Here is a 23,736-nt window from a genome sequence, read left to right on the forward strand (position 1 = left end):
GAGACCGCTTCGAAATTCGAATCTGTTTAAAGAACACGCAGCATAACTCAGAACTTATTGAGGTTAATGGGAGTGAGAGTGGCAGTTGCTTCGTTGGCACTGAAATGAAATTGCGATAATTCGTTGGAAGAGTGCAGAATGTGGGCTTTACCTTTATGTTTAAGTATTTCATGCCAGTTTGCTATGTTAAATTCGTATATAAATGATTATTATCTGTAGGGTTTCGTTGGAATTTTAAAATTATTAATTAACCACTTTGAGGGAATTAAAACTTAATAATTTGCCTGGGCCACTGGTATTCATTTCACCGCAACTCCTATCATTATCTAATCCTCGCTCGTCGTGACCAGAATGCTGGCATACTTTTGAGCGCCGGAGCGGTGACCGCAGAATGCGCTGTGGTCGCCGAACAGAAGTTGCCGACGTCGTCGTATCGATTAAGCCATCAAAACTTTGACCGCTTATTAATGCGCGTACATCAGCGCCAAAGTGCGGTCATAATTCAAATGGGGCACCCGCCGCCATTCACGTCCTTGAAGGGCGGCAAATCGGGTTTCGGGATCAATTGTTTGGCCATCCGCGATGAGGGAAGTGAATCTGCTCAACCGCTTTACACGGCAGTTCCTGTCGCTCATCGTGTTGGTGACCCAGATCTGCGGGGTCACCACCTTTGTGTACAACTCAAAAACGCAATGCTTTCGGCACTCTGCATTCCTGCGGTTTTACTCCAGCTTGGTTCTCATTTTTTTGACACTATTCATCTTTGTGAACACAAGTAAAATGTTCGATAATCTGCAAGCTGTGTGGCCATATGCGATGGGCAGTGTTGTCATCTTGGTGGTCAGAGTATGTGGATTTGTGGAAAGTCAGGAGATCGTGGTGCTATTAAACCAAATGATGCGAGTAATGAGACAGGTGAATCTTATGGCCAGGCATCCGAATATGTTCCGCCTGAAACATTTGCTGCTCCTTCTTCTGACTCTGCAGAACCTTTTGAGATCCCTAAACACGATAGTGGGCATAGGTAACTATCCTGCTGATGCTTATGACACGCTGCTCAACAGCGTTCTACTGCTAATTATGCTGGCCTTCCTTCTGAGCTTCCTTCTCCAGATCACCATCAATATTTGCCTCTTTGTGGTGCTCATTGCCATGTATAGCGAACTACACCATTGCACCCGAAGAATCTCAAAGGATATGGATAAGCTACGGCTATCTTCCGTCCTTGAAAGTGGTCAGTTTTTGGTTCTGATGAGACAACTTCAACAAATTGGCGAAAAATTGATTCGACTGCGCTATAATGTCTATCACATTACCCTCAGAATCACACGACATTTCCGACTTCATTGGCTGTGTGCCACTATCTACGGGTTAATACCATTTTTTAGTGTTACCGCTAAAGATAAAAATGGTTTATACTTCCTTATCATTTCTGCATTGAACATAATATTCCAGTGGACTATTTTTGCGATGCTGTCACGTGAATCAAGAATCAGCAGAAGTTTATGCACTTTTCACTTGACCAATTACCATAAGGAAACTGCTAAAACGGTGAGTAAAACTTATATATAAAATATAATATAGATATAGATTTTAGTAGAGTTTCCCTTCAAGTACAGATTGATGAGTTACTGCATCAGGAAATCTGGGAACGTGTCACAGTCACCATATACGGCATTACACTGGACACGAAATTGCTCTTCAAACTGCTAGCCATCAGTGCCTTTTGCGCGTTTGTTAACCGACTGGAGTACTTGCACCTCCCGAGTCCTCAATAGATCCTGCCATTTAACTGTCAAATTATAGTCGGTGGAGTCCTTGCTCAATTTCGATACTGTCGTTTATTGTCTATTATTAGCATTCTGGGTTGTCATGTTATCGCAACTGCTGTGCAGCAATGTCAATTGCACAAGTCAAGAACTGCCTCATAGATGACTTTCGAGATACTTTGCCGGCAATTACGTAGCTGTTTCATTGTTCCTCCATTTCGAACAAGCTTCATAATATTTTCACTTTTATGGCAGGCAACATAAAAGACGACAGCTTTGGCAATAGCAACAACATCATCATTATCAACACCATCAAAGCCCGGAAAATTCCACCTACTCTGACTTTCCCCCCGCTTTTCCTCTTCCTTTGTCCCCCTCAATTGTCGTAAAATCATAGGGAAAAAGAAAGGAGCCAACGGAGGCGAAAAGTGTGAGTGCGTAAATTTCTCTCTGGCCTCGGAGTCGCTCAAGTGTCCTTCCATTCTGTGTCATAAAATTAACGCTTTATATGAACGAAAGCATAAGGCGCTCGATTTTTATCACCAAGTCCAACAAGATGGCCATGAGCGAATCAGGAACATGGAAATGCACACGAAAAAAAGGAGCAGCTAAATACCTACAAATTGATGGGTGCCATTACAAATGTTACTAAAGTTATAAGAATAAGATATCTAAAGATCTTAATAGCTAAATACATAAGCAGCGACTGAAGTATGTTTTCGTGGGCACAACACATTTATTACTGATATTTTCTTACAGTGCATGAGCTCATTGTGTACCTTACGAGAGCATAAATAGTTTAGAGTTAAATTAGAAACTGGTGCCGAAGGACGTTGCGTACTAAAAGCGGTGGTCCAGAGACTGTCCAATTATTTACGGGCAATGAAAGTTATGAATGGGGGCCAGGTCAACTTGAAAGTGGGTAAGTATACCTTCGAACATCCCTATGCCTTTACTGTCTGGATAAATGGTTTCAGTCTGGTTTCGTAGCCAGGCCCTTCTACACATTCTCGTGTTGTGTCTGTGAAATCGTTTTTCCAAGTGCTCTGAAATTTCAATAGCGTCCAGTGTTATAAATTTGACTCAGTATAAAGGATAATTTGCAAATACACGCAACCATGCTGACGACCCAGCAGACCGAATTCAAGATGATGGACAACGGCACCGAAACGCTCACCGATTCTCGTTCGAGTTCCAGTGCGGATCTGAAAACGCTCTCGGAGATGGATCTTCGCAAGCCCCTCACGGAGATCGTTGACTTGCGCCTGAAGCATCCACTGGAGAATACCTGGACACTTTGGTACCTGGAGAATGATCGCAGCAAGAACTGGGAGGACATGCAGAACGAGATCACCAGCTTCGACATGGTCGAGGACTTCTGGAGTCTCTACAATCACATCAAGCCGCCATCTGAGATTAGGGTGGGCAGCGATTACTCTTTGTTTAAGAAGGGCATACAGTAAGCTTGCTTTGATTTATACACAAAATACAAAATAACCTGCAAGTTTGGACTCCTTCATATCAGGCCCATGTGGGAGGATGATGCGAACAAGTTCGGCGGCCGTTGGGTCATCAATATGGGGCGCGGCTCCAAAGTGGAGCTGGACAAGCTCTGGCTAGATGTGGTAAGTAGCTATTGGAGCTTTGTGTCCATCGCCTGTCATATCTGCTGCTGCTGCAACTGCACAACCTCTTTCCTGCCCACTGACAGCTACTCATTCTGATTGGCGAGGCCTTTGATCACACTGAAGAAGTCTGCGGCGCTGTTATCAACTTGCGCGGCAAGAGCAACAAAATTTGTGAGTACACTTAAGAAAATTTGTGTGATTAAAAATTATATGTTTTGTTTATAACATATTTAAAAAATATGAACAAATATTTCTACAGCTTAGAAACAAATTTAGTAAAATGTAAAATTTATTGAATAATTCATTTGATTTCTTCGCTATCAAGTTACTTATTTAAGCTCTAAGAACACCGCAATATACCTAGGTAGTATCTTTTTATTGTTAAGCCAGCTTACACATTGTAGTTTTGTAGTGTACCCAGCTTAAGTAGCCACTGGGCAACGCCATGACAACTGCTAACCCCGCGCCTCTACTCCGCCAGCAATTTGGACCGCCAACGGGCACAACGAGCTGGCCGTCATGGAGATTGGACTCAAGTTACGCGACCTGCTCGTCCTGCCGCCCCACCAACTGCAGTACCAGCTGCACAAGGACTCTATGTCCAAGCAGGGATCGGTGGTCAAAGCGGTTTATTGCGTGTAAGCCGCCGCCCCGGATGCCACCCGCCACTCCAAACCAGCCGACCAATCATCTCTCGACCAACCAACCAACCACCCATATATTTCCGTGGCCGCTTACGCCGGTTGCTGTTTCCAGCGCGTGTATCCAAAAAAAAAAATAGAAAAAAAACAATATTGTCTTGACACAGAACTGGTTTTATGAATTTGACCATGTTAAAAATTGCAAAGAAAGCTGTAAATACATAGTGTTCTGAATACATAGCCCACCATAGCCATCGTTAAATGTCGAATTCCCCCAGCTTTAAAGTCCCGAGGAGCTCTTTTTATGCCGCTAGTTGGATGTTGGACGTTGGAGGTTGGACCCTTTACGCTCCACGAAATGTTATGCAAACATATGCCGCACCAGAGCGCAAATAAAATGGTTTATATACACTTGCAGTTTGTACTTTTGGCCGCGCCAGCTAGAAGTGCACAGTGACTGCAAAAGATAAACGTCCACTTGGCTCGCTTGGCTGGCCGAGCGAAAAACAAAAGACCCCAAAAGGGTCAACAATGGCCACGTTGGATTGTCCGTTTTAGCGAGTGCCACAGTACCCGTGCAGCTGAATCTCTGGCATCTCTTGGTTCTCGGGTATCTGGGTATCTGGCACTGGCGTCGAGGGCTTCCAGAATGCAGACAATTGAATTTTGATGAAAGGCCGAAACGCCGCTGCTTCGCGCAGCATTAAAATTCATGCTAAGAGCTACGAGTTGCATGAAAAGAGAGCTCTCTGCAGTCCAGAGTCCATGAGTAATTTGCGCGTAAGAATATAGTTAGGTATTAAGAATTTAGTTAAGTAGAGTTTCTTTTACAAACCAAATGTAAACGTTTATTCAACTTTTGTCTAACCCCTGTGAAGTAAAGCGACGTTGCCAACTCGGGTCACCAGGCCATTCAATCAGCATTGAAATTCCGATGGCAGCGGCACGTGCAGTAGCAACTTCATTATGAGCCACTTTAAGCTGACAAAACTCATCTCCATCCGCATAGCCCGTTGACTGCATTTTATGGGCCCAGGTGGCGGCGGCTTACATGGGGAGCTGTTAAACCGAAACCGCATCAAAACCGCACACGTCCCACATGGCATCCAGGTGCCTTCACCTGTAGTTTAGCTAGCCCACCTTCACCAACTCTGCCACCCAAAACACCCAAACAACACCCACTAGCCCACCCACTTCGCGTTCTTGCACCTTTGACATATTGCAGGGATAGAATGGAGGTGGTTTTTTGCCGGGCGGGATGAGAGATCCACACTCACACAACACCGCAAACTTTTTGCCTTCAGACAGACGAATATTTACAAATTAGTTGCTCGAAACGTGACATCGAGAATGTTGTTGCACTTGGATGTTGCAATTGGAGTCGCATGTGGAATATCTGGCTTTCTACCTTTCTGGCTGGTGGCTGGTGAAAAACTTTGGCAAGCATGCAACTTAATTAGCACATACATAAATTATGAGGCCATTAGAAGGTCCTTAGCACGTACATATATTTAAATTTGGGTGATTAAATAAAGTTAAATAAACACTTTAAATTAAAAAGCTAGCAAATAATAAAATTATTCTAACAAGATTAAAGGGGGATATATTGTAAAAGTTTCGATCAGCTACAAATGCATTCGCAACAGAGAAATATGCACGCACAAAATATTTGTATGATATACAAAATCGTTTTGATTGCTATTTTCTTTATGCATATTGATGGTTTTCTTTTTGGTGGTTCCGTTATAAAATGGCTAGATTAAAATCTGAAATCGAATGATTTGTATTAGCTCCATTATAGACTGGTATCGCTCTCCACCTCCATGCTGGTCACGCATATATCAACACTCTTCATATAGCCAACGCAGACCACATTGAGCTGCAGCTTTGGTTTTTATGGCCACACCAGCTGGACAAGCACTATGGCAGCACCACCCAGTAACTACAACCACCCAACTGGCCAACTAGCCAACGAACCACCCAGCCAGCCCAGCAGCAAACTCTCCATTTTTGCTCAGCTTTTGTTTATTCTGTGTATTGTTGGAACTCGCGCGATTGCTGGTTTCAGCTTTTGGTCGGGTTTGCCTTCGTCTTTTTCTCTTTTGGCAAAACAACACTATACAACATAAAAATAAATTGCACTTCTGACACTTGAATACGGTGTAGGAGTAGGAGTTTTGCCCAAGGATGGGGGAGAACTGGGATAGCGAAGGGCAGATGCTACTATTTGGGCAGCGACACATGATTAAGTGGAGTTTGCGGTTGGCTCTGTACTGGGAATACGCATGTAAATCTATTTGGGTATACATATATATATATTATCGTCGTCCAGTTGAAGCTTAACTTTTATCATATAATAAAATGTAATTTTCCAACTCGTAACTCTCTGGTAATTAGAATTTATAGCGAACTTAATCGCTTTTGGCACGCAGACTAAATGGAGGATGATGTAGATCTCTCTCCACCCAGCATTTATTTCATTAATTTTTGCTCAAGAAGAGAATTTCATTAGCCGCATAACGCACAGGCATGCAACAATTTGTGTGCAATTTTCGCCAAAAAGGGATAACAACATTTTCACTCGCATCAAATGGACAAAACCGCATCAATGCGGAGCATTCGAAATGAAATATTAATTTGCAAAATTCCAAGCCTCCGTTTCGCAGGGCGCTCTTCACAATTTTTCTTTTCCTTTTTATTATAAATTAATAAGAATTTATGAGGCCAACAAAAATGAAAACGAATCAACGCAAGGCCTTGGATTGTACTTTTGAGCTCACCTTCAAAAGGAAGGCCCGAGGAAATGGCAAGAGACGACAGCCAACCGAGATATTTGTCTACAAATATTATTGCTATTCGAAATGTGTAGTATCTGCTGTGCCCTTGGCTTTCGTTCATTCGTTCGTTTTGGGTACAACAAATTCCTGCCTGCCAAATATGCAGGAGGTATGCCCTCCACTTCACTCCACTCCACTTTGCAACCTGGGGAGTAGTGGGGTAGAATTCAGTACGAGATAAAGGCCAGTTCGGATCGCTCCGCCTATATAATTCTTAATATTTCGCTTCATAAATATGTAAATAAATGCCGACACGAGGGAAAGACAAAAGAAATCTTGGCCATGCTCCTTGCCTGTACTTTGTTAGCCATTTCTCCTCCCCAACAAGACGAGGAGGAAGACGGAGACGTTCGGTTTGATAGAAACTATAAAGGAATCCGACAAAAACCGCACGGAACTCACAACGGGATATTAAGCACAAAAGTTGGCCACAAAGATTTTCGGACCGGGCCAGCCAACTTAGCACACACATTCGAGGACCCGTGCCCGAATCCCGAATCCGCATCCGAATCCATGGGCAAAACCTTAACCTAAAGCATAAGAAGTCAGTCATGAAAAGCGTACGTGAGCAATGAAAAAGTCGCAAACACTTTATTATACGTGGCAAGAGGGCAGGCAGCAGGCAGCAGGAGGATGTGCTGTGGGATGGCCTTTCAGCCACATCAAAATGCTACGCGACGCGTATACGAAATAAGTCCTATGTAGATGCACTCCACCCACCCACCAGGCACATTACTCATACGCCGCGTCATTGTGCCGCAGTCAGATAAAGACCCAGGGCGAAAGACAAAAGATGGCCAAGAGGGACACTGGACGGAGCATGGTGGGGCATGTGGAGGCACGGTGGCAAGCTGGAGGTGAAAAGGAGGTGCGGCAGGACACCAAGGACAACGCGATGGCAATGCACATAATGGCCGGGTGCGTGAGCTAGGTATTTTGGTATTTTAAACATGTGCCCGGCAGCTAATGCATAGTTTATGGGTCTCTAGGCCCACGGCCAAAAGTGTTGGTCAAATTTGGTCAGCGATTTAGGCATGCCCACCATGCGATTGTAGGCCAAACTGGTGGCAAGCCTTTAACTTAAATTGTGCTAAATGGTAATGGTAGAATGGTAAAAGGGATATATTAATAGTAACACTTTTTAATGTCATTTAATAATTTAAAATATGCCGACTCCAAGTAGTTTCTAAGATGCATTCCCTTATTAATATTAATTGAGTTCCAATTAGTTTCAGAGATAATTAATATCTTGGCCATTGAGAATTTACGCACTTGGAATGCGTAATATTCAGTCAAGATAGGCTACAGCCTTAATAAATTACAATAATATTTGCTAAAATATTTATCATGTTAATTATATTGGTCAATAGGCCGCAACCCATTGAAGCCTGTGTTCATCTTGCCAGTGAGGTGCAAAACTTTCGCTTTTAATTTCACACACAATCAATTTGTGTTTATTAGCTCATTATAAACATTTTGAGGCTGCCTCTCGCTCACTTGGCATTCCCGGCACGTGGGTCGTATACTTAATTTGCTTAGTCAACGAAGCAAATCATTGACCAAAAGAGTCCCACCGACGCCAAGGCCACCCAGTTTCAGCAGGACGTGCATGAGATGGATGTGGATTTATGTAGAGGACCAGACAAATTTTATAATTTGAACAACAAGCATTGAGGGTTGAGAAAGAAGTACAAACTACAAGGTGCACTAATTTGAGGTGTTCAACTGGCCCAAAGCAGTTTCGCAGCATGAGTCCCAGCCGCAGGCTTTTGATGTGCACTCAAGGGTTGAAAGGTGGCATAATCAAATCAATGTCTGGCCCAGGGACCCGGATCTATAAACACCCCCAAAAAGGTTATTTGTTCTCCTTGGAAGACTCTTTGTTTGGACGTTTGCGGTCATGTTTCTGGTCCGACACCTTATTTGCCATTCCGAGCACATATCCGCAACTTGAGTGGGATTTGCAGATCTGTGGGCTTTTTCTGTGCTCTTTATTAAGTGTCACTTGGCATAATTTAAATATTTAATCCGCCGCGTCTGATATTCCTTTTAATAAGTATGCAAATGGCACATTTACAAAATCGCGAATTTCGCCGCACAACTTTTGTTTGCCAAATTTCGCGTAATTTGAGCTTGAGTTGCTTGTTTTTGTTGATTATTTTCTCCTCTAGCGGAGTTGTGTCTAGACATTTTATGCGCACCAGAGATTATGTGAAATTCATAAGCGACACTTTTGGGCGGGAGTTGCTTCTTCGGGGACTTAAAGCACCAGCACGATTCTGGGAAGGGAAAGGATTCAACGTTGGTAGGATTAACAGTTGTGTTGAATTCTTGACAGATATGAGAAATGGTCGCTTTGAGAAAGAAAAAGGGAATGTAGTTGAAAACATTTTTCGCGAGATTTCTATTACTGCTTCAACTACTCTCATAAACCGCTTTATACAGCGCTTGTTTTAATCAATAGCTTTTATACCATCATCAGAATTTTTTCCAAAACAAATAATTACTAAAGCAGCGCATAAATTCCACAATATTATTATACCCGTTACTCGTAGAGTAAAAGGGTATACTAGATTCGTTGAAAAGCAAAAAACATTCATATTATTAAGTCACACTTGGTCATAATGAAGCAAGCTTAATCTAATAATCTTAGCTAATTTCAACACCGAATAATAGCCAAAAACGTTAGTTTTAAAACGATAGTGAAGATGTGGAGTTGTCCTTGCGTTGCGGCCACATTGCTGCTCTTATTCAGTCCTAACTTGGTCTTTCTCCTGCCAAAAACCAACTATTGCCGTTTAAAAAACTGCCCAGCGGACAAAAAACTGCCACATATTGGCTGCAATAACGGTGGGGTAAGAGCGATAATTCAAAAACTGGCAATGTCCGTCTGTCCGTCCGTTTGAACGTCGAGATCTCAGGAACTGTAAAAGCTAGAAAGTTGAGATTAACCATGTAGATTCCAGAGGCAAAACGCAGGGCAAGTTTGTTGACTTATGTTGCCGTGCCCACTCTACCGCCTAAGCTGCCACGCCCACATATATTGCAATTTTTTCATTTCATTATTTGTCGTTTCAATTTCTATCGAAATGCTAAAAAATATTGATCATGCCTACTGTACCGCCCACTAGCCGCCCATAACCATTTTCGATTTATTTAAATATTATTAATTTTTATTGACAATTTCAATCGCTATGTCAACATAATTTTGTAAATATCTTCCCGTCACTTCTATTACATGAATAACCGGTACCTGATAACCGAGGAAATCGACTATAGCGTTCACTTTTGTTTGTTTTGCAGACCTGGTCTCCAAAGTGCGGAAAAGAGCCAACCATTGTTTCAATACCCCAGCATATAAGAAATTTCATTCTGAACTATCATAACACATATCGCAATATGTTGGCCGGTGGCCAATTGAACAAGCTGCCCATTGCAGCCCGTATGCTCACGTTGAATTGGGACCACGACATGGCTTTTTTGGCTACACTCCTGGTAAAACGCTGCGATCTCCAACCCACAGACCACTGCATATCCACAGAGGAGTTCTCGTCTCCAGGCTACCATGCGGTATATAACAAGTTCAAGGGGAACCAGGATACATTCAGGATAGTTAAATCGCAACTGAATGCGTGGTGCGATCAGTACAAGCACGTTATTGCAAGTAGTCTAGTTAATGGATTGTCTCCGGATAAGTAAGCGATATTCTTAACTTGGACTTATTAACTTAATCTAATTCATGGCCAACAAATATTTCTCGATTTCAGAAAGGAGGTTGGGCACTTTCTCAGAATGATGGTGGGCCCCAGTAACCGATTGGGCTGTGCCATAGCCAGAATCGAAAAAGACGGATGGACTCACCAATGGCTGACCTGCCTGTATAGCTGTTCACCCAAGAAGAATTCGTTTCTATACAAGTATTCCGGAAAATCTGGAACATATTGCACCACTGGGATTAATGGCAAATTTCAACATTTATGCAATGACACGGAACCTGTTACAGATTGCATGCATTCTAAAATATTCAAAGCAGTAGTTAGCATCGACACATCATTGAACATTGATTTGGAGCTGAAACCGACTAAGCGGAAGAGGCGGAGGAGGCGCAGGAGGCGGAGGAGGTCGAGGAGGCGGTGGGGAAAATAATGAATTCGACTTACATATGTAACTCTCTTCAATATATAAATTGAAAATGATGGGCAAAATAAAAAATAAATCCCAATTAACAGATAATTTGCACTGTAAAATATAATGTTAACCTAACAGCGACGGGTATACATATGTACATATACATATATGTTCTTAAAATTTTGTTTATTGCAATCTAATACTTCTGTTTTTCGGGACTGCGAGTCCGAGTCTTGAACGTGGGAACGTGACGATGGTGCAAGGGCTTAAGCAAGGAATGTTTAAATTAGGCAACTGATGTTTAGGCTACCAGTGGATGACTTATCAGGAGTTTGGGTTTGTCCACTCAACCTTGTCTTGAGGATCATATGACAGTCTTATTCTTATCTGGTATCTGTAGAGTACATCCAGAACAGTGTAGGGTGTGTTTGGGTGTACATGTTGTATGTATATTGTGTAGGTATGTGCTTAAGTCTTAGGGAATAAGGATATGTCACTCCCCCAATCATTGACTTTGGCCTGTCCTCAGGTCGTTAAATTTGGGTATATCGTAATATTGTTTTCTGGTTGAATTATTTCCTTGACATTAGTTTCAAGGTGCGGATGTTCTTCTTTTTGTTTCCAATATTTAACAATAATTTTCTTAGGTATATTTTTAAACTTACATACATATATGCTAAATACAGAGTCAAACTAATTATCATGATGACAAAAGTTGTAATGCATATAATTTGGAAAAAGCTGTAATGTTTTACATGGAATTTTATCATTTCTCTTGTTTGTAAGTGAAAATCTGCCAGATTATTACAAATTAGGAATTCATCTATTTGCATGGTACAATTTTTAATTTTAATGATGTTGTTTCCTGATATTAATATTTTGTTGTTTGTACAATCTTGATTGACAACTGTTTCAGGAATATTTCATGGTAAAAGTATATTTGGTTCTATGTAATTTATTTGGAAATGTATTTTTAATGTATTTGCACTGAGTTTGCTCTTGCTTGATAAGTCCAACAACACATTTGTCGAATATTAATTTATCTGTATCTTTATGAAATACTTGGTTATTGAATATATAGAATTTATCGAATATTTGCTCGGCTAGAATTAAAATAATTCAAATAATCGTGTTTTAGTAATTTTGAGTTAAAGATTCCTAATCTGGTTAATTGCATACCTAACTCGATATCTTCTATGTATTCTGTAAACTGCTGTAGGTTAAATATTAGTACCGCAATTAGTTGGTTCTGTTCCTTTTCCACCTTGAGCTTATTAATTATGTCTATACCGCTGTTGATTACATCGATAATCATGTTTAGACCATGGGTTTTCACGGAGTCTTCTGACATATTATTAATTTTTATACCCGTTACTCGTAGAGTAAACTGTCAGTGTTGACAGCTGAGTAACGGGTATCAGATAGTCGGGGAACTCGAATATAGCGTTCTCTCTTGTTTTTTTTTCATTTTCTTGTTACATTTTCTTTCAATTTACGATTGCCAAAGAAAATTGAATTGGTTGCACTTCAGCACAGGCCACAAAGTGGAAAGAAACAAGGTAAACGCGTTATGAAAAAAAGTGTTATGGGATGAGGACTTGAAGGAGCGAGAACTGGCTGGAAGTATTTGGTGTGTTCATAACTTTCATTCAAGGTTGTATACCTCCGCACATCCTTAACCGCCAGATCCTCCAGCTTTATATTAAGTTAATTACTTCGCGTGGCTGGCATAATTTGCAACCTATGCATGCCTTTCGCTTATTGCATTTTTATCCGTAATATTCGCAGATATATAAAACAATATGTATGAAGGGAACGGAATTAAGGGAACTTGTGAGTACTGGGTACATTCATTTATGCGTCTGCGTTCGCCGTCGGTAGCCGCCGCCAATGGACGCTTACTTAAGCTAAAAGCTTTTGTGTATAAATTTTAATTAAAATGCAACAATTAAATGCACAGCATTCTCGGCCAGACTCGTTCTGGATGTGGTTCCGTTCCCGTTCCCATTCCCATTCCAGTTCCCATTCCCGTTGCCGCTTCATTTGCCGCCTTCATCGCCGCTGGTCATGCGTGTAAGTTGTAGTTACTACGGCGGCGTTGGCGGCAGGCGATGCATAAACCAGTGTTAAGCTCAAATTAATGACATTAATTTACGGCCACGCCCAATGGGATTGGATCTCTGGGTTGGGAGAGGATGGGATGGGGAGGCGGGGGATCCAACGCCTCATTGCGTTTTAATAAGTTAACAGAAATGTATTGCCTACTTTGCAGCGCCCGCTAATTTGTATTTTGTAATTGAAAATGCTCACACTTGGCAATGCAGCGCACTTGCATGGCGCTCTGTAATCAGCACTACTTAAAGCCAATTAGCTGCAAATATGGCCGGTAAACCACCCAATTTTGCCTATCAACCTGGCTGGAAACACAGGAGCTATTGGGGGGGTTTTTTTGTTTTTGTTTTTGGGGGGAGGGGGTTTACTGCGTCAATGGGGCATGAAACGCGTTTTGTTCGCATTTTGCGCGTGCCACGCCCTTCTGTCCACGTTTGCGGTTTGTTTGGTGCCGGTTTGGCAATTTTGTGATATGGCCCTCTACACCGATCCGTTCCGCTTGAACATTGTGCAAACGCCGCGCCGCTTTTGCCGGTAAGATGGCTTGTGTGTGTGTGTGTGTGTGTGTGCAAATAATTGGCAACATTTGCGCTGGCCACACACACTCACACTCACACTAGGGCGCTGGCCACGCCCCGTTGGCTACCGCTGAAAATTGCAGAGCGAAATGAAATTTGCAAACTCGCAAAAGGTGTTGACAATTATTTGCATAACAAAGCACATTCCAACTGCCCCGCTTCGACAACCTAAAATTACTATATATGTATAGACAAATACATATGTATGTATCACGTAAAATCAACATTTGGAATTTCAACTTAAAGCTTGCATTGAATTAGTTGAGCAAGGGGTTACAATTTGTCAGCTGCTGTCTGCAGTGGCATTCCAGTAGCCACCCCCAAAAATCCCCGCTGCCAGCTTTCGTCCTTGTTTGATGTGGGCAGCAGCAAGGCTCACGTGAGACTAGAGGGTCCACTCACGAATCCTCATCCGCAGTGGGGTGACGCTGATTAAAGACGCCCCAAGGACCGCAAGTGTAAAAATAGCCCAAAAGCCTATGGCCACAAGGCCAATGGGGGAGTAGTAGTAGTTACGGGTGCACTGGTCATCAAAGTATACAATTCTAAACTGATTACATTTGTAAATTTAATACTAAAAATAAATATTGATCATGTAAATTATATTTTTTAAATACACAACCTTTAAATTACGGCACATTTTTAGCCATACAACTTTTTCCCAGTGCAGGAGCACCGCAAAATTCCCGCAAAACATTGGCAGATTAATGGCGTGTAGCGTTAAGTGAATCAATTTGGTTCATGCATGGCCCAGTGGCACAAAGATACAATCTCCCAAAAAGCGAAACAAAGCAGTAGGCCATTCGTGATGGCAAAGTTTCCTGCTATCTGTTAATTACATAACATTCAAAGTTATAATCTGCGTCCATCGGCCAAGTTGCCCCAAAAATAAACCGACAGCCAGATGGTCAAGTGGAATTTTTTTTAAGCGAGTTTCATTCTCCTCCCCATTTTCTTTTTTCTTTCTGCCGAGATTTCGTTTCGTACTAATGGATGCCACAAATTTTAGTAGAGAAGTGGTCGAGGAAGGCGATGGCGATGGCGATGTGGATGGCGACATAGACAGACTACAATTTGACTTACACAACTGCCAATTTGCAGCACAAAACTATAGGGAAACACCTCCGCAGTGCCCCCGATCAGCTCCCTTCATCCACCCCTCGACTTGTCGCACGTTTATGGCTCCGACGAACATTTTTGAGTAACAACTTTGCTGCGTGACACGAATGTCGAGCGGTGAGGCACTTATAAAATGTCTTGGCATGTGATCAGCGGCTGCCTGCTGATGGCGAAGGCGATGGAGATGGAGATGGCGGTGGCTATGATGATGATGTTGATGATGATGGCCACGATGATGATGATGGCAAGGTGACAGGAACGTGGTTGGTTGGCTCCGAAAAGGGTTTCCGCAGGTCGCGTTATATCGCTGATAAATTGCCCCGAAATGACCCCGAGTAATAGAAACTGCGTGTGAGAATAATAAACCAAATCGATTTAAGGTTAGTTCACCTAGCAACTATATATATAAGAGAATTCTATATAATAAACACTCTCTTCTATATATTTACTTTGAAGGCTATGAATTACTATGAAAGTTTAATGTGTAAGTATTGCGTTTAACCGATGAAGAAGGCAAAACGTTTATGATATAATAGTATAATAATATTTTGAACGGTTATCCAAAGACTTAAAACGTATTGTTCCACATATATTTCGTATTCCACATGTTTTACGTGTAATAAATAGTTACAAAACTGCTACCCCTTCAAGCAATGCTGAATTTGCTACCGCTTTTTTAAATTTTGCGAGTGCTTTCTGGCCAACACCAAAGACGATTCCATTTATCAGGTGGGTGCGAAAAACCCATCAGGAAGGACTTAACTCCTCAGCCAAGGCGATGTTGACAAATTCTTTATCGTTTGGCATACACTTTCCGCTGATATTTATACAGAGCATTGTTGCTGTTGTTGTTTTTGCCGTTTGTTAACCCATCATCAACAATCGTGACAAAAGGCTCAAATCTGTCACATTCAAAACACGTGAGCGAACATCATTTATTTTGTGGGCTTGCCGCTTTTGAAATCGCTAGTAAATGTTTTTATTTCCCTTTGACTAGGTCCTTGCTCCGCACCTGTGTGTGTGCGTGAGTGTTTGTTTGTGTCGAACGCAATCGGAATTCACAAATTTCGAATTTGAAATACCATTTTTTATTTGTGTGTCACCTTTTTATGGATTTTTTTATTTACACCGCAAACAAATTGACTTTGGTGAAATGAATTACTTTGCATTGGAGCCTAAATAATTGGTTGGATATTCTACGATGTCAAAGCTATAAATTGATCAATCAAAATGTGCATATGCGAGTTACCCTGTGGCCTTCAATGATTGCACAACATTATGAGGGGGAAACCACAGATAAACAATCCTTGTAACCTTCGGCACTGGTGTAAGCTGTAAGGGTTCTATAATTAAGCCACCTACTGACCTAGTTTCGCCCACAAGTCGTTATGCTAATGCCTTAAACAAGTCCTGAATCCTGGCACGAATCTCGGCCATCGATTGGCCATCGTTCTCATTAAGGTAGTCGGTAAATCCTGTAACTGGACCTATTGAAATCTTTTGGGTATTATTTTTAATAAGTCCCGGCAATCCAGGCCACTGTAGCTTGATCTTTATGCCAAAAGTGCTTACTTGCGATACACTCTAAGCCACTTAACGTGAGTCAGCAAAGCGAATCTCATTAACAGGCTTTAATTTTGAAAACACACTTAAGTGCGAGCCGTATCCCCCGCTTTTCCGCTTACCCCCTTTTGGCCCAATCTCCATCACCATCTTCAATCTCCAGCTTCAGTCAAGTCGACAACTCGACAACGGCAACCCTCATCAGGAATATGTAAGGACATCGAGGACGAGACCAGGGAGGAGAAGGAGGGAACCGGGGCAAGGCGAGCTCATCATCAGCCGACGTAGTCCGCCGTCATTTAGTAGTCTACTTAACTCGTCTAAGGATGCTCGTGGCAGCAACAGCAGGAGCAGCAGGAGCAGCAAGGAGCAAAAGCAAAGGCAGCAGCAGAAGCAGAAGCAACAGCTTGAGCAGCCGTTTGAGTTTCCAATTGGAGGTGGAACAAGTATGCGCCATGGTGATGCCATCCGCTTGGACCTTGGCATACCCCACTGTCCACCGCCCACCGCACACCGCCCTATTGGTTAATGAGCTCACACAGGTACTTTCCGGGGGATGGGGGCGGGGGAGGAGGAACTACCAACTCCGCTTGGCTAAAAACATCCCGCACACTATCTCCGGAAAAGTCCGCAATCTGCTGGTAGTGACAGCGCACAAAGGGGCAAGTCTTTCGCTTTCGCCCATAACAGCAATTAATTGGCCCAAGTGGCTGACAGTAAATAAAGAGTGTCTTTTTATACTATATTTCGCTTTTCGCCAGCACAAAAGCTTTTTGTCGAAATGGAGCTGATGCTGATGCTGATGGTGATGGCGATGGCGATGGTGATGCTGAGTTGCCCTTTTCAAATGAGCAATTACCCGAGCGAAATTGAGCTCGGAATTTAAAATTAACTTTAGGTCGGCTGGATAATAGGTGGGTAAACACCATAAAGGGCGCACTTAAAAGCTTGCAAAAACTTTTCATCCAAATCCGGAGGATTCCCCAGCGCCTCGGGGAGCAGTTACATGGCCATGGCCTAATCCAATCATTGTCACGTATGCGCTCGAGGCGTCATATTTGTTTTATTCCAGGAAATTAATCATAAACACATGAGACGAGAAGCGACAACTGCATTCGACATTCGTCTGTGAGGCCAGGATTTTTTACGCTTTCGTTTTCTATGTCCGCAGCCCTACCGTGGATAGCCATGAAAATTTCAATTTATTTTAGCCTGCGGCTGCAGCATTTTCACCCAACTGTCTTCGCCGAGGCAGTCTTTAATTTCCGCCCTGGCCCCTGAAAGCAAAATAATAACATAAATAATAAATCTATATGTATGGATAATTATTTTGCTTATCAAAAATGCCCAGAATGCTAGCTCGTGTGTAAAAATTAATATGGAAAATGATTCCCCTCGCAAAAACGAAAAACAGAAAAGAATATAAAAGCTGGAAGAAGAAAACATTTCAAAAGTTAAAGCAACAACAACAGCAGGGGGCGGCAGGCACAAAATGGGTGTGGCCACTAAAAGCCCACTTAAGTGGCAGGCCAGCTGACAGCAGGGGGATGGGGAGGGGAGAATGGGGATTGACCCCGACCCGCATGGAGGCTCCCAGTCGAGGTCGAAGGTCAAGCTCCAGTCGCACGGCCGCTCTGTTTGCCTTTTGTTTCAGTCACTCGGAAAGTTTCTGTGCTGCATAAACAGCATCAAATGGCTAGACTTTAATGTTTTCGCAAACGCATCCACTCAAAAAGCTTTGATGTTCTATTGTATACCCATTACGCCAGTTCACCTGCTTGAAAGTCCCCCGAAGAGGCAGAACTAAGCTGCGGTCGGTCGCAAGCACTTCCTCACTGAAGGGAATGTATATTTATTTAACCTTCCGCCCGCACCCATTGACAATTTAAACCGTTTCAGCGGGCTCCCCCATAAAAATACCGACTTCCGCCTGGCTGCCCCTCGAATGTTGCCCACATTACATGCACATACATATATACATACGTACTGTGGTAGTATAGTCTCGTACATATTTATACAATTCCAGTTAAGTACTCAACTGGGTTGCCAAGAGTAATTAGGGCAGTCGGAGGCATTGGATTGGAGCTCAATGGTCAGAGCCAAGTGTTCTCAAGTGCCTCGACGATGTGGCTGGTCAACAGCTGCTTAACGAATTGGTCGGGAATCGGACCCTATTATGATCTGTATATATATCGGCATCAGCTCTCTCGGTTGCACTTAATGCCACCGAAGGTTGGATGGGGCAAAATTTAATAAACGTGTAATGATGTTATGCAAACTAATTACATTGCCCCGTATTTGCTGTTTAAATGAATTTCCATTGTTTGTCTGCCTGATAATTTACACTCCACACTCCTTCACGTTTTGCCACCCCATCCATTAACCCTTACCCCGCCTCTTCGATTCCAAGACAATTGAATTGTTCGGCCCTAATTAGAACATGAACTCGCTTCGAGCCGGGCATAGCTGATATGAAAATGGACACATGCTTATCGCATAAATTGTATTGCTGCACCTTCTGGCTTATATACTACCCGTAGTCATGGCACTGACCTTTCTTGCAAGGTGACAGAAAATCCAGATCCAGATTCATGCTCCAATTAGAACGCCTCAATTGCATCCGTCACATTAGCAAACAATTTTCTTGGCCCATCTGAACTTGGAGTTTACGGAATGCTCAAAATGAAAATAAATAATGTTTGTTAACATTACTGTTAGTTGTGCAAAGGGGGTGGATAATATCCACTGGATATGTATACTGTTCCCATTTAACAGGGGAAAATGCGCTGTTGTCTCTTAACAGCCATGTTGTTATGCGTTTGTGGAATGTAAATGCTCAGGAGCAGAAATGTTAACTAAGAAGGGGATGATTGTTTATAGGAAGGGACAACAGCTCTGCTAAGACTTAACATTCTGTTAATCTGAATATCTAAAATGTATTTTATTACATTATTATTTTAGCTTAAGTCTATATATACAACATCGTAAGTGAGCGTAATTAAAGTCAGAAATACTAAAAATTTACTGTATTTTTAAAGCACTGGAAATATGGTTTCACTAGAAAAGTTTCCCTAATTTCTATAATTATTTCGATATGCTTTGTAGTTGTGTTTGAAAAACATGATACGCCAGCTTTAGCGAAAGCATCAGTCATGAATACGTCAACAGAGTGGGCTCGTTCCCATGACAAAATCAAAACCAAAATCAGGCACAGGGTAGAATGCCCATGGCTGCAATTCAATTGTGCGACATAATTGGAATATTAAATGTTTACAAAATGCAATATACAAATACAATGCTGGGGAAATCGGTGATTGGGTATGGGCGGGAATTGAGAGGCATCCGTAGCATGGCTACAATTTGCACTTAAATGCACACGCAATGGGCATAAATCAAACAGCAATAATAATAACAACAATGGGACCAACTCCGTTTGGAGGTGGGAAATAGGGAAATTGGGAAAAAGGGACAAAGTGGGGCAGGTTGGGAAACTGATGGAGACAATGCCGTTGCTCTTTGGAGCAACCTCCTGTGTGCTGTTTAGTGGTCTGTTCGGATGATTTGCATTTGCAACAATGACAGCCCTTCGATACCGATCCTATGACTCTGTTCATTCCGATTAAACCTAACATTATGCACACCGCCCGTGGAGTGTGAATTGAGTGACCAATAATGTAAAATTTATCCAAATTATTTCCTCTGCGCACATCGATAGTTGTTTCTATTTGGATTGTTGTCCGGGGATCGCCATTTCCGTCGCTTGCTTGTCAATTAAATTTGACCAACTTTTACCACCGTTACCACCTAAAACGACAACACCAATCAGTTTTCAAACGCTTTCGTTACGAGGTAACTGCTTTTGTCCGGGAAAAAATCTAATTAAATATGTAAAACTTTAAAAACACTTTTCACTTTTTGTTGATGAGTGTAGCTAACTCTTTCTAATTAATTAGTTTATTTTACTTAAAGTTTATACTACTTAAACGCAAATCCCCTACGCACTACACACAATTATTCTATCCTTTAAAGCCCGTTTAAGTATCTTAAATGATGGTCAATCAATCTCCGTTAAAGATAATGCTCTTCTCTCCAAGTACGAAATTCTTTTGAAATACTTGACTATGAAATATCCAAGCCATAATGAATTGACCACGCCCACCCGGCTGGCAGGGGGTGCCCCACATGAGCAGCTGACAAAAGCAAAAGCACATCCGCAGCAAATACAGAGATGGGCAGGGAGCAGGGAGCGGGGAGCGGGGAGCAGGGAGAGAAATAGTAGATTCAGAGCCAAGAAAATTGTTTGCACTCAAAGCATAAATAAGGGAAATATAGAAAAATCTTGAACTGTTCGTCCGGGCCTTGGGTTTTTAGTTTTAGCCCGGTTCAAGTGCGGATATTTTATGAATTTTATACGCCGCCTGAACTGCCTCGGTCAACATGCCTCGACCATATTTGGTCCACTTTTGCGCCACCCCCTTTCCCCCGAAACCCGCAATAATATTCCACTGTTTGTGTTTATTTGGGACTTGGGATTTTTCTGTGCTCCCGATTTTGTCGCATTGCCCGAGGGAGTGGGGTGAAGAACTCAGTTTGGAATGTGAGCAGTTTCGAACGATTGTTGTTCCCCCTTGGAAAATTCCAATAATTATTAATTATGTGTGGCGTCTGTCAGGCAAGAGACATGCTGTGATTCCGGTAATTGAGGCTTAAATAATCAATTCGGTAGTCACTCAATTATTGAGCCCTTCATTATACACACCCTCGAAAGCGAATTAACGCTTTAAAGCAGGCCCAAATGTCGAGTATATTGGGTGAGCGCTCGCACACACACACACACACACAAATAAGCACACATACCCATGTGAGATATCCCTATCCAAGCCAAACGAGCGTATCCTTCGGCCCCATCCTGCTGGCCACTCAATGCTTAATGAGCAACAAATGTAATTTATTTATGTACGGCCCGCCAACATTTCAAGTCCCTGGCCAATGGGACCTGCGCAGACCGCAAAATGCTTCAAGTTTTCAGCACAATTACCATAAGCACACATAGTACAAGGCGTGTGTGTGGAAGTGAGAGGGGGCTACCGGGCAGAGCGAGAGCGAGATAGGGCGATAAATTGCTGGCCACTTTTAGCCAGAGCATTCTCAATTGCTGGGCAGCAAAAGTGTTGATATTTATGGATCATTTGCATGCGAGGCTCTCGATTCGCTTTCGTATATGTGCCAAAGCTCTGTGGCAACAATGGGCCAAAAAAAATGAAAAGGCGGAAAGAAATACCAACTGGCGAGACAGTAAAGCATTTGCTGCCACTTCCGCACAAAACACACACACACACACACACACTCACAAACACACACAGGCACTCAAAGAGAAAAGGAGCAGGATGCTGAAGCTGCTTTTGAAAGTTGTCCAGTTGCGGTAAACATAAATTCTCGTTGACACGTTAATATTGTTCCCTTTTGGGTTTATATGTGTGTGAGTGCTGGTTGGCTCCCCATTTCCCAGTTTTCCCACAGTTTCCCCTCCCCGTCCCTCTCCCCAATTTCCCTGGCTTACTGCTGCTACTGCAGACTGCAGCTAGTACTGAAAATGTCCAACAAAAGCTTAAAAACATTTAAAAAGGATTTATAGACATTTGGGGAATATGCTACGAGGCAGCCGGCATTCAAAGCAAGCCATTCCAGGACCCAGGATCACACTCCCCTGCACACACAGAGATACCAACCGAACACATCCAGAAACTCATACCACCACACATACACACACACACAAACCCATACAGAAAGCTGTGCGAAAGTCATTTAGCCAGTCAGTTGGCCGAAAACAATAACAATTTTCAAGCTCAAAATCTAATTCATGATTTCATTACCAGAGGGTTGAGAGAGAGTGGCCAGAAAATCATTTCCTGTTTAGCACTTATTTTTCGAAAGGGTGCGGGGGCGGAGGGTGTAGTAATTGACCACGCCCCCGTTGTGTAGTTGTCTTTTTTACGGCATCAGGATGGCCATTGAAAGTGTCACTATCGATGAAATGAAAAGCCATTAAAGGAAATTACCCGACTTGACTTTGAGTCTCTGGTCCGCGCCGTTAAATGGCACATTAACAACGAATTTAGTGGCACAAAAAGGTTCTCAGAAGCCGCTGAGAAAAACAAAAGCCAAATTGTCTATGAAGTCATCAAAGTGCCTGCTAATCGCATTGCCATTCGTTGCTCATACGCCCTGTAAGACGAGGCCTGAAGTAGCTGAAGTAGAAGGAGCAGCCAGCCCAGCAGCTCGCTTTGATTCAGTGTAAATTGAATTGGCTTTTGAGGTAGGCCATTAAATTTGATTACAGCTCAGGGTGTGTCAGGAAAATTGCCTTTAACCTGGCATCAGAATCAGAAACCTGCAACCTGAGCAAAGTAGCTTCGGCAGCTGAATTTTATATTATTTTATTTATCACTCGACCAAGTCGAGAACATACTAAGCATTGCCACCTTTGAGAAATCATAGCCAAGCTGAGGCAAAGTGCGTACATCTGTATTTATAATACATATACATACATATACGATATTTTGTTTTGCACCCATGTTGACTCGGATTATGCATTCAAATATTTCCATTTCGTGCAACTGACTGGGCAAATTGTCAAGCTGACATGACAGCCAGATTGGAATTTGAAAAGTGGCAGCATTTAAAAAGAATTTGTTTATAAATTTTATACATGTCTTTGGCCACCAAGAGGCGCATAAAATATTCAAAATCTAATTTCCAACCTGCCAAGTTGCTCCACTCATTGCCGTTCGTAATTTTTATAAGCTTTTCAACACGGACGGCCAAATGCTAAAATCGCTGTCCGCTCAAATCGCTTTGCTGTCAGCCAGTCTGACAAACCGAAAACAAAAATGCCGGAAAAAAATAAGGCATAATGCTCATATATATGTATATGCGCTAAATAAAATGTCAACGGAAGGCCATTTAGAAGCGCGTGCTGTAAAATGAGCAAGATTTATGTGCAGACAACAATAACGCCGGTCCTTTCCGAATATTTACAACTCGGCATTGTGGGGCCAGGAAATGTGTTCCCAAATGCAAATCAAAGCAGGCCACTCCACCTGCACGAGATGCCCTTCTGAAGAGCCCATGAAACTGGCAGCTACATCAAGTCAAGTCCAGGGTTAGGGCCAACATGGAATCGCCATTAAGCCGGGCCGGGCTGGGCCAAGGCCAGTGAGACTGCAGTCTCTGGCCACCCAAAAATATGAGTGACGTGTAGCTTACCCGGTTGCTTCGACCACGTTAACTGGACGATTGAACGATCCGAACTCGAAGCTAATCAACAGATTGAGGCAGGTCTTCATCAATGTCGAATACTT

The 23,736-nt window shown here is 42.5% G+C and overlaps 3 protein-coding genes and 2 long non-coding RNA genes across 5 annotated transcripts; all 5 read left to right on the forward strand.

Moving 5' to 3' along the window:
• Window positions 1-582: 582 nt before the first annotated feature.
• On the forward strand, window positions 583-1,778 carry LOC122616413 (uncharacterized protein CG32395). Its single transcript, XM_043791852.1, has 2 exons — window positions 583-1,551; window positions 1,620-1,778. The coding sequence occupies exons 1-2, from the start codon at window positions 583-585 to the stop codon at window positions 1,776-1,778; spliced, it is 1,128 nt and encodes a 375-aa protein (XP_043647787.1).
• Window positions 1,779-2,736: 958 nt separating this feature from the next.
• Window positions 2,737-4,281, forward strand: LOC122617263 (eukaryotic translation initiation factor 4E1). The gene is made up of 4 exons (XM_043793032.1): window positions 2,737-3,228; window positions 3,295-3,394; window positions 3,481-3,568; window positions 3,879-4,281. Exons 1-4 carry the CDS (start codon window positions 2,888-2,890, stop codon window positions 4,037-4,039), a joined length of 690 nt encoding a protein of 229 aa, XP_043648967.1. The 5' UTR covers window positions 2,737-2,887; the 3' UTR covers window positions 4,040-4,281.
• Window positions 4,282-9,578: 5,297 nt separating this feature from the next.
• Window positions 9,579-11,063, forward strand: LOC122617515 (antigen 5 like allergen Cul n 1-like). The gene is made up of 3 exons (XM_043793407.1): window positions 9,579-9,730; window positions 10,179-10,570; window positions 10,643-11,063. Exons 1-3 carry the CDS (start codon window positions 9,584-9,586, stop codon window positions 11,019-11,021), a joined length of 918 nt encoding a protein of 305 aa, XP_043649342.1. The 5' UTR covers window positions 9,579-9,583; the 3' UTR covers window positions 11,022-11,063.
• Window positions 11,064-12,576: 1,513 nt separating this feature from the next.
• On the forward strand, window positions 12,577-12,956 carry LOC122618067. Its single transcript, XR_006325996.1, has 2 exons — window positions 12,577-12,657; window positions 12,792-12,956. It is a non-coding gene; the product is annotated as an uncharacterized LOC122618067 (long non-coding RNA).
• Window positions 12,957-14,476: 1,520 nt separating this feature from the next.
• LOC122617070 lies at window positions 14,477-17,091 on the forward strand. Its single transcript, XR_006325935.1, has 3 exons — window positions 14,477-15,192; window positions 15,269-15,732; window positions 15,810-17,091. It is a non-coding gene; the product is annotated as an uncharacterized LOC122617070 (long non-coding RNA).
• Window positions 17,092-23,736: the final 6,645 nt, after the last annotated feature.

Source organism: Drosophila teissieri, chromosome 3L (assembly GCF_016746235.2).
Source record: "Drosophila teissieri strain GT53w chromosome 3L, Prin_Dtei_1.1, whole genome shotgun sequence".
NCBI classification, from domain to species: Eukaryota; Metazoa; Arthropoda; class Insecta; order Diptera; family Drosophilidae; genus Drosophila; species Drosophila teissieri.